General features: G+C 41.2%; 1 protein-coding gene across 1 annotated transcript; it reads left to right on the forward strand.

The window, feature by feature from the left end:
• Positions 1-6,240: 6,240 nt before the first annotated feature.
• On the forward strand, positions 6,241-8,924 carry rwdd (RWD domain containing 4). Its single transcript, XM_084548845.1, has 6 exons — positions 6,241-6,414; positions 7,099-7,179; positions 7,359-7,468; positions 7,604-7,754; positions 7,995-8,103; positions 8,806-8,924. The coding sequence occupies exons 1-6, from the start codon at positions 6,391-6,393 to the stop codon at positions 8,907-8,909; spliced, it is 579 nt and encodes a 192-aa protein (XP_084404971.1). The 5' UTR covers positions 6,241-6,390; the 3' UTR covers positions 8,910-8,924.
• The last annotated feature ends 1,876 nt before the right edge of the window (positions 8,925-10,800 follow it).

The following is a 10,800-nucleotide window of genomic DNA, read 5'->3' on the forward strand; positions in this document are numbered from 1 at the left end:
CCTGAACGCGAGCTATGATATCACATGATTGCGATTGGGAGTAAGTTACAGCTACTGAATTAACGAGAAATCTGTTTGCATTTTGGAATTGATCTACTCCATCACCACAAGCACTGTGTTCGGTAACTGGCTCATACATTTAAACTTAATTAACAGAGAGTCAGCGGGTCTGGGGGACAGCAACATAACTAAAAACCTTTCACGCACGACAGAGTAAATAGGGTAAAACGATCAGGCGTAACATTATGACCACCTGGACATGGGTCTTCTGAGGGTGTCCTGTGGTGCCTGGCAACAGGATGTTGTTAGTGGGGGCCTTTGAGGGGAGGGGCCTCTGTGGTACTTGATCCACTTGATCAGTTTGGGATCTAGTGAATTTGGAGGCCAGGTCAACACCTTGTGCTGTTCTTCATGCTTTTTTGAGTTGTTCCTAAAGCGTTTTTGTGGTTGCATCCTGCTGGGGATGGCTGCTGCCGTCAAGGAGTGTCATTGCTATGGGGTGGGGGTGCCCGGTCTGGTCTAGGTGGGTGCTACATGTCTAAGTAACGTCCACATGAATGAATGTCAGGTCCAAAATATTCCCAGCAGAACATTGAATTGTCATAAGATGGTTTAAATGTTATTTACTTCTCCTGTCAGTGGTCATAATGTTGTGGCTGATCAGTGTAGAGCTCGTTGCACAGAATTCATAATTTCTAACCTTAGCATCTAGATTGCTTTAATAGTAATAATGATCTTCAATCAGGGTTTTGCAGAGTGCTTGAAGCGATGCTGTGTGATTTGATTGGTTTCACATTGGGCTTTCTGTATTGAGCTTAAGCTGGATCGTATTGAATTGTTTGCATTTTATGTATTTGTTTTATTTTGTGTAGTAATCAACGCAGAGAAAAAAAAAAACCTGAGGCAAGACAGAGAATGGCACGGCTCAAAAATCAATGGACTGTTCAGTGTTTAAAATGTCACCAAACTCCAAAACACAGCCATCGCTATTGTTATTCCCTGAAGCTCAGGTGAACGTGTTTTTGTAAATTAATTTATTACCTGTAACCCCCTACCTATCCCCACCCCATCCCTTCTTCCCCCAAATGTTTGATCTTACTGTCAAAGAAAAGTGTGAAACTGCCGAACATTCACATCTGAGAGGCTGCAGAGACCGATTGTTGCTTATAAATTACCCGTAGACGACTAATTACCTAAACATTTCTTTTCTGCTCTGGAGCGCAGCCGGATCCCCCTCTGAGGACAAATTAGGACATTAATCCCTTCCATCTGAGGATGAAGAGTTTAAACTCAGGTCAGGGAGCCGTGGCTTCACGGACGATGTGAGTCAAGCTCTCGGTGCCATCTAGTGTTGACAGGAGGTCCTGCTCCGGTGAGTAGAAGATGCTGTTCTGTCACTGAGCCGATGTAGATGATCACAGAGTCTGAAGGAATGTAGATGATTCAAATGTCTGACTGACCTTGCCTCTTATTTTACCTTGGAAAAATTACATTACATACATCGGGTGTTGACCTGGCCTCCAAATTCACTAGATCCCAAACTGATCAACTATCTGTGGGATGATCCACAGAGGCCCCTCCCCTAAAAGGCCCCCCACTAACAACATAATGTTGCCAGACACCACAGGACACCCTCAGAAGGCCCATGTCCATTCTCTGATGAGTCACAACTGTTTTGGAGGCAACAAGGGAGACCTACACAATATTAGCAAGGTGGTCATAATGTTGTGGCTGTCAGTTGCACAGGCAGGGCAACAGAGACAGAAAGCAAAGCAAACACAGACACAGGAAGAAAGTGATGCCTGAAAGGATAATCCCAGACGAAAAAGCGAACACAGTGACAGACTGTGAACACACTGCGGTTCATTCTCTACACCGTCCTGCTGTTGGAAATGATCTAACACTGAGAGGAACTCACACAGTTGTTTATTTTGTTCTTTAAATTGCATTTTTTCGACAATAAAAAAAGAAAAAAAAATACACAAAAGTATGATTAGATCATTCAGTTTCCCAGGCTTACCCGTCCACATAAACCTCTCCCTTCAGTTCGTCAGCAGAGTGAAATAACCCTTCACAGTTAAATCCAAAGCCTTCTCTGCGACTTCTCTCCATCTCTCTTGATCTTCCTCCTCCTCCTCCACCGTGACGGCTTCATCACCTGAGAGGATCAACATAATCACAACTCAAACACCATATATCACTTTCAGCTGCACAGTGGCAACGATGCCCCCCCTCCCTTACATCCAATGCTCTGCTGGCATTTGTATTACACTCTCATCAGTCCATGTGCAGGTGGTTTAGTACTTCAAAGCTAATGCGCTTTAATTCCGCGGTTCTAATTTCACCTGCAGGCGTTATCGGAGTGGTTTTTGGTGCTTTTATTGTACATACAGCAGAGAGGAACAGGGTTCTCTGTGTAACGAAGGGCTCTCTAACGTCATATCGCAGCATCTCTGTTGGGTCTGACTGGCGTTTTCTCAGTTTGAGGTCATTCTGTTGGAGATTTATGCTTTTTGGTGCATTGCCGTACCCCTAGAAAAAAGTAGAATCTCAGGATTGTCATTGTAACATGGAAATTAGGTGCAGTCCATTCAGTGCAAAGAGTTAAGGCTCATTTAAAGTACTGTGGGACATAGACCTACGTACGTAGCCTACGTTAAACAACAGGTATTAAAGATATCGAGGTTAACTTAAGGAGGCTAGTTTGTGAGTGAAATTAGAATCGGTTTATTAGGTTTATGAATAAAGCAAGGTTCATACCTCTGCGGGACATTGACTATGTAACCTATGTATGTACGTAACCTACGTACGTAACCTACATATGTACGTAATCTATGTACGTACGTAACCTATGTATGTACATAACCTACGTACGCAACCTACGTATGTACGTAACCTATGTATGTACGTAACCTACGTACGTAACCTACATATGTATGTAATCTACGTACGTACGTAACCTATGTATGTACGTAACCTACGTATGTACGTAACCTATGTATGTACGTAACCTACGTACATAACCTACATATGTACGTAACCTATGTACATAGCAAGTGTGAGCCATTTATACTTGTGCCTCGTCAGCCTGGCTCGCTCTGTAACAACTCCACCCAAACACTCGTCGGCGCTGTCTTTTTTGCCAGTTGGGTTAATTTTTGTTTCTACTTCCTGCTTCGCTTTCAACAATGACGCTTTTGCCAAATTTTCGCCGAAGACGAGTCGTACAAATGTTTGTATCTCTGAACCTCCTCAGTTAACCTTTCCTCCCTGTGTTCCATCTTTTTTGATCCAAAATAATTGCGGAGATGGAGGAGCAGCCGGAAATACTAAAGCAGGAAACACGCTACTAAGTGGAGCAATCACAGCTCTTGCGGTCTGCGTCGCTGTGATGCTTGGTCACATTTCTGGGGAGGTGGACGTCAGGCTACAGGTCTGCGTAGGGTCTGGGCTGACTTCGTAACTACAGCATCACATTTATGCAGAAGCCTAAACTACCAATTAAATGTCATAAAATATAATAAAAGGTAATAATATGACATTATGACCACCTTCCTAACATTGTGTAGGCCTCCCTTGTGCAAAACAGCTGTGACTCATCAGGAAATGGACATTTGGCCTTCTGGGGGTGTAGTAGGGGCCTTTTTAGAACATGTATTATTTTGTTCTGAGTTGCTGTTATGGTCATAAATGTTCTTAAATGTTAAATTTATTGATTTAGTTTCCTGAAATACTGAAAGACAACTAGGAAAATGTGAAGCAAGTGACCATAATAATGTAGCTGGAGAATTTAAAGGGTCTGGAATCAGAAATTTGTGAATGTGCCGACATTGTTTGGGCCACAAAGCTGATGTGAGTTGTTTTCAAAATGCCTTAAGATGACCTCAGTCATCCCAGTAGTTGTAACATAGACTGTATATTGTATTGGTCTCATTGGCCAAACTGATGCTATTTTCCCGGGGATACGGGCGGCGCCATCTTGCGACTTTGGAGCCAGAGTCTGATCAGTACGGTCCAAGAGTGGAGCCACGTGGAGCCGTGATATCGATGCCCCGCCCACACTTCCTTCAGACTCACTCGCGTTTTCGTTTAATTAATACAACGCTCTGATCTACCTCCACCAGTTACAAGGAAATGTTGGATTACAAACTGTACTTATCATTATTTTTAAATTTAAAACTCTCACGGTGCCATAAGACCATTCTATGGAGCAGTTGGCTTGGCAACTGGTAGTCCCCATTGTGTCACATCCTGTTTCTATAGCATCAAATAACTTACTAAAACGAAAACTTATCCAAAAAAATTACACTTGAACATTCATCAACATTATATTAAATACCTAAAATGACAGAAACCATCTTTGAAAAAAAAAATATTTGACGTGTATTTTAGTGTTTTAGTTTGACTCAACTAACATGGAGGGGGTGGAGCTTATGACCTATACTGTAGCCAGACACCAGGGGGAGCTCTACTTGCTTTGGCTTCACTGTGAGTTGTACTATGTAACTGCCTGTCAGCCTAATAGTAAATAAACAGTATTTATCACTATAGTTGGTCTTCAGAGACATTCTGGTCAGACTATTGTTGGAGTCGGGTTTTAAAGAAACAGGTTACGGATTAAACAAATTGCTCAGAGGTGTAATTATTTCACTTTCTCGTTCTCGCCTCAGCTTCAGTTGCTGCAGATCAAATATCTGCTACACCCTGCCTGCGTCTTATCTCTCTGATCCACCTCCGTCTGATCCTTTCACTGGTCTCAGATGCTTTCTGCTGTATTTATAACTTACTATTTTTGGACGCCTCGTGATTTGCAAGAACTTTGAAAAAAAACTGATGTGGAACATTTGGAAATTGTCCTGAAGATAAAGACAGTTATTACTTTTTTGTTATTTTTGCCTTGCTTATTAATAGAACATCTGCATATAATACGTCCTCTCTTCAGAACGTGGTCAGACCCCTTCACCTTTTTCACTGCTTTTATTTTATTGTAAATTTTGTGCATCTTGTCTTTTAGATGTCTGCTAAGGAATATTTTGCTGTTACGACATGACAAAAACAGAACTATTTGGACATATTTTAAGCTTTGTTTCTTGCTGTCCCCTGACTGCTCATCCCTGGCTAATACCAGGAGGCGCATGGGGGTGGTAGCATCATGCTATGGGGCTGCTCATCAGCAGCAGACATCTGGTCAGAAGTGGGGGAAGGATGAAAGCGGTCAAATACAAAGATTATTATGCAAAAAGGAAAGGAGGCTGGACAGTTTCTGAAGCAACCACCAGTAAAAGTGTTCATCTGTAAGGGATGCTACCGAAATGATTTTCAAACTGTGATCATTGTGATGCTTTTTTTATGCTCCAAAATCACTGCAGTCCGGTTTGATTTATTTTTTTGAAGACAGAAAAAACACATACACCAGTGTAATTATTAATTTTTTTACCTTAATTTTTGGTAACACTTTTTGTTATTGTCATTGTTTTGGCCACAACTAACAATATAATCCGCATACAAAGAATAAACCGAGCTTAATTTACTTAATTTATTGCTGACGGTGCTTTTATTTCCTGTTTCCTGTTCCGTCTTAATTTTGGTTCTTGTTTGTTTTTCTTCCTTCTCAATAAAAACAAATAAATAAAAAATAATAATAAAAAAATAATTATAAAAATCGTTAATATAAAAAATAATCTTTTTGTGGGAGAGATAAAATAAAATAAAATAAAATAAAATAAAATATAAACGAATAACTTGCACTATTAACACTATTTACTTAGTTTATTGCTGACGGTGCTTTTATTTCACGTTTCCTGTTTCGTATTAATTTTGTTCTTGTTTGTTTTTCTTCCTTCTCAATAAAAAAAATAAATAAAAAATAAAAAAATAATAATTATAAAAATCGTTAATATAAAAAATAATCTTTTCGTGGGAGAGATAAAATAAAATAAAATAAAATAAAATAAACGAATAACTTCCACTATTAACACTATTTACTTAGTTTATTGCTGACGGTGCTTTTATTTCACGTTTCCTGTTTCGTCTTAATTTTGTTCTTGTTTCTTTTTCTTCCTTCTCAATAAAAAAATATATAAAAGATGATTATAATAATAGTTAATATAAAATAATCTTTTTGTTGGGGGGATAAAATAAAATAAAATAAAATAAAATAAAATAAAATAAAATAACGTCCACCGTTAACGGTTCAAAGTTCACACCCAGTGCGCATGCGTACATTACCATGGTGGCGACACCACTCGCAGGCTGCTGTACCGGCTGGTGGAGAAGTTATGGAATTACTAACATAGTTTTAATAACAGAAAATGGGCTGTTGATCGTGTAAATTTCTCAACTTTGAAACTCTACTCGGAGACTGTATAACACGGAAGCAGGCGGGGAAACATGACAGCCAACGAGGATCAAGAGGTACGAATGAGCGATGATGAACGCAGCGGGCTAGCTGCTGTTAGCGGCTAGCTGCTAACTGCTTGACTCTAGCGTGGCTGCTAGCATTTAGCCTGTGTTGACGTTTGAAGCATCTCTTGCGTCTTAAGCGACAAACCATTTGCGCTTTTAGTCAGTGTGCAGTGGCTCCTGTTGCCTGACACCGCACGCGTTACTTGGTGTCAAGCGTATTTACCCGGCTGTCATCGCTCCTTGAGGAAGAACATGTCACGCCAAACTCCATTCAGAAATCATCCAAGTTATGGTGATTTAACTATAAAACAGAAAAACCTAAGACATAAACAGCGGTTCAAGATGTTTTCTTAATGTAAAAAGTCTAGTGATCCTTTCGGCGTATGTGTCAGTCATCAAACATCAACATTATTACAATCTTAAGTCGATGTTTTTCCGCCCCAATGTACATTAGTATGTGGTAGCTAGTGACATTAGCAAGGGAAAGGCTGAATTTAACTGAAGCCTTGTAGGATTACATATAAGCCGAATGAAATAAAAGCTCATCATTGTCTTGTAGAAGCCTACAACTTAGCTTAAATCATTTCTGAATGGGGTCTGCTCCAGGATTTATTTATATAGAAAGTGTTGTTTATGTAATGATGTGCTTAATACCTGACTACACCTGTTGTCACCGTCGTCCTTAACCCACAGATGGAGCTGGAAGCCCTTCGCTCCATCTATGAGGGGGATGAGTGCTTCAAGGAAATCAGTCCAGTTTCCTTCCAGTTTAGGGTGAGTGCACCGTCCTCCGCAGCGTCCGTCACCTGCACCTGTGCCAGGTCTGAGCAGCGTGTGCGAGGGACGTCCCGATCAGCCGATACAGATCTGAGTCACTTATTGCTTTTACTGCGATGTTCAGTCCGTTTGTTTGCGGTAACTTCTTGTGTTTTCTTTGAACGTTGTAAAAACAGGTGGGAGACCTCGAGGACACCAAAGCGTTTATCCTGGACATCGCGTGGCCAGAGACGTACCCCGAGACAGCCCCGCAGATCTCCCTAGATGCCTTTTTCAACAACAGGATGTAAGTTCACAGGACAGTCGCCCTCTATAGCGACTGTTCAGTATTTGGGGTCTTTTATGTCTAAAAGAGTTTCCCTTACTTTAGGTCAGAGGGCACCAAAACTGACGCGATAATACGTTTTTAATTTATCGACAGCTCCGCAGAGACTAAGCAGCTGGTCCTGTCAAAGCTGGACGAGCAGGTGGAGGCCAACCTGGGCGAAGCCATGATGTACACTCTGTTTGAGTGGGCGAAGGAGAACCAGGAGGCCCTCATGGAGAACCACAAACCCGTGGTGACTGCTGTGGTCAGTACGGAAATACTTCTTTTGCACGGCCGTTTGGAAAGGTTTTCTGCCATGAATCCAATCTTTAGCGCTAAACAGAGACGGCTGATGTGACGCAACCTCCGTATCTGATAACAGTCGTCTACTTGGGTTACATTTAAAAGCTGCGAAACATTTGGTATTGCTCCACAATATTTCTTGAATGAGTCATTATTATCAGATTTGGAGAGAATAATATTTGAGTGTTTGTTGTTGTTGCAGACGCTGACGTCGAGCAGCGACGCGACGACCGCGACCTCAGCGGGGAAGAAGAAGGAGAAGAAGGAGCAGCTGACTAAAGCCCAGAAGAGGAGGATCGTCAACAGAACAGGTAGGTCGGTCAGACTGGGTCCAGTCTGCACGTATTTGCTGGATTACAATACAATCCCTGATTACAAGCGTATCGGCTAATGGAAGCGTAAAGCGTTCACCGATCAGGTCGAGTCCATAGACTGTATATAAATATGGACTACGCGTCTCCACATCCTTGCGTCGGCCAAACTGATGCTATTTTCCCGGGGGATACGGGTGTGGCCGTCTTGCGAATTTGGAGCCAGAGTTTGCGCAGTACAGTCCGAGCGGTTGGCATGGCAACTGGTGGTCGCCATTATGTCACATCCTGTTTCTATAGCGTCAAATAACTAAATAACTAAAACGAAACTTAGGCAAAAAAACTGACACTTGAACATTCATCAACGTCATATTAACTACCTAAAATGACATAAACCATCCTTTAAAAAATTATTTGACGCGTGTTTTAGTGTTTTAGTCCCGCCCACTAACATGGAGGAGGCGGAGCTTATGACCTATACTGCAGCCAGCCACCAGGGGGAGCTCTACTTGCTCTGGCCTCACTTATAAGAAGTTTTTCCGCCGTCCGTCTTTATACAGTCTGTGGTTGAGATCGTCCCTTAAAGGCTTTTGCATCCTTCACAATTTTTCATTTCTTTTATGTCTTGAAAGTAGAGAAATAGAACCCAATCAAATTCTTTATAAAAGTGTAAAAATATATTTAAATGTGACTTGTTTTCAGATCACAAAGGAGAGCTGCCGAGAGGCTGGAACTGGGTTGACGTGATCAAGGTAGGTGCATTCTCGCCTTCCTCCACTAGATGGTGCACTTTACTTTCATTTTAAGACTTCGCCTGCCTTCTTGTTGTTGACTTTTCACTCTCTCATTTTCTCTCCCCTGTCGCTGCTTCTTCACCAACCTCCGCCTCCAGCACGTAAGTGATTTAAACATTTCTTTTAAAAACAAATGATTGACACGCTCCACATCTTACTGTTTATTTTGTGTGTGTGTGTGTGTGTGTTTACGCTGCAGCTGAGTAAAACGGGAGGAAAAGACGATGACTAGGTCTGAGAGTCGTGACCTGCTTCACACGGGAAACCGCACCGAAGTCCGAACTCCCTGCAGCCGCTCGATGCCGTCGCTCCCGTCTCGATGCCTTCTCATCCAGCTTAATCTACATGTTACACCCGGCGTAGCTGGGGGTCACGGTGGACACGGCTCAACTGTGATTTATTTTTTATTATTATTATTATTATTTTTTCCAGCCGGGAGTTCGTCGAAGCTCCTCGCTATGTTTTATCGTTTGTGGTGTTTGTGCACTGCAGGCCAGGTGAAGAGGAGCAGCCCCCGTCGGGTTTTTGTTCCCCCAGTTAGAGCCGAACCATCCCAGGAGTTTTGCTCAAGGTGAAAACTGCCACGTTTTCAGCCCGCCAGGTTTTGGGGCCCCCCCCGTCTCCGGAGCCTTTAACGCAGAGCAGCACCCTGCTGTTACGTTAAGGTACCACGTGACTCTTTGTGAATGCAGAGGAAGTTTTTAATAACCCACCAAATGTTACTCCTTTCATCTTTTTCTTATTCTGGTAAATGTTTCCCTATGAATAAAAAAAAAAAAAAAAGCTTAAATCTTTGTTTTATATATAAATAAAACCTAATTTGATCTACCGCTTGTCTAATAGTGTCAGTTACTGTTGCTTTTTGTTAATTGTGTGAGGTTTTAGAGTTTGAACTTCTTCATTTCAAAGGAGGAGGTTGTATTTTTCGGCATTTTTAAAAAAAAAAAAAAAATTATTTTTACATATCGTGCTTTGCTGTATCACGCTGTGGAAAGTGGATGCACATTTTTACCTTGTAGTCAGTTGTATTAACCGGCTGCAATGAGGAATTTCATCCCCCTTTTTTCCTTTTTAGCACATTTTTTGCTAAAATAAGAAATTCTTTCAATAACTTACGGTTTCCCAGAATTCTTTCCCTTCCTGGTTAATTCCTTAAAACAAGTGTCAGCTCCGTATTTACAGCAGCAGTGTCTGTTTTCAGGCTACAGTGTAGTTTGCATGTGCTCGAGTAACTAGTGTGAAGTTAATGGAGTAAGAGAGGAAGTTGAGTGGCTGTGCCTTCAAAATAAAAGGCCAAAAGTGTTGCTTTTATTGGGGACATGAATTATATCTACTTCCTGTTCCAGAATATATAGTCAGAAGAGCACGAATACATTTTTTTGCCAGGAAATATATTAACAACACACCAACAATACGCAACAACTGTACAGTCATATGTTCAGATGCATTTTACGCTGTGAATAATGTCTGTGCTAAAAAATCGACTTGTTTTTTGAACAAAAAAATACACAGATGCACTCACACAAATACTTTCACTAAGAAAAAATGTTAAAAAAAAATGTACAGCTATGATTTTAATGGGTTACTTCCATATAGTTTGGTCCAGAATTTGCACTGGGGTGGCATGTGTAGGTAAATGTGTACAGATGTTCCCAGTCTTTCTAAAAAATCAAAAAAATTATAATACTGGCGTGTGCTGTTTATTTTCTGGAGGTGAAATGGTTTAGACCTGATGAAGCAAGTTTGATGTTTCTGTACGGATGAAGAAGTGTACAGAACATGTTTAATTGTTTTATTCTGCTGCTCAGAGAACTTAAACACTAACAGTGCCACTGCATTTATAATGAGTAAGTATTATTAACTGGTGCATTTGGGTGGTAAAACGGTGTCTCTTAAATCACCA

Source organism: Chelon labrosus (assembly GCF_963514085.1).
Source record: "Chelon labrosus genome assembly, chromosome: 1".
Classification (NCBI taxonomy): Eukaryota; Metazoa; Chordata; class Actinopteri; order Mugiliformes; family Mugilidae; genus Chelon; species Chelon labrosus.

Excerpts from the sequence above, each read along its gene's own strand:
- rwdd (XM_084548845.1), top strand. The coding sequence starts at position 6,391 with ATGACAGCCAACGAGGATCAAGAG. Across the intron at positions 7,180-7,358 it reads CAGTTTCCTTCCAGTTTAGG|GTGGGAGACCTCGAGGACAC; the intron begins GTGAGTGCACCG and ends TTGTAAAAACAG. Across the intron at positions 8,104-8,805 it reads GAGGATCGTCAACAGAACAG|ATCACAAAGGAGAGCTGCCG; the intron begins GTAGGTCGGTCA and ends ACTTGTTTTCAG.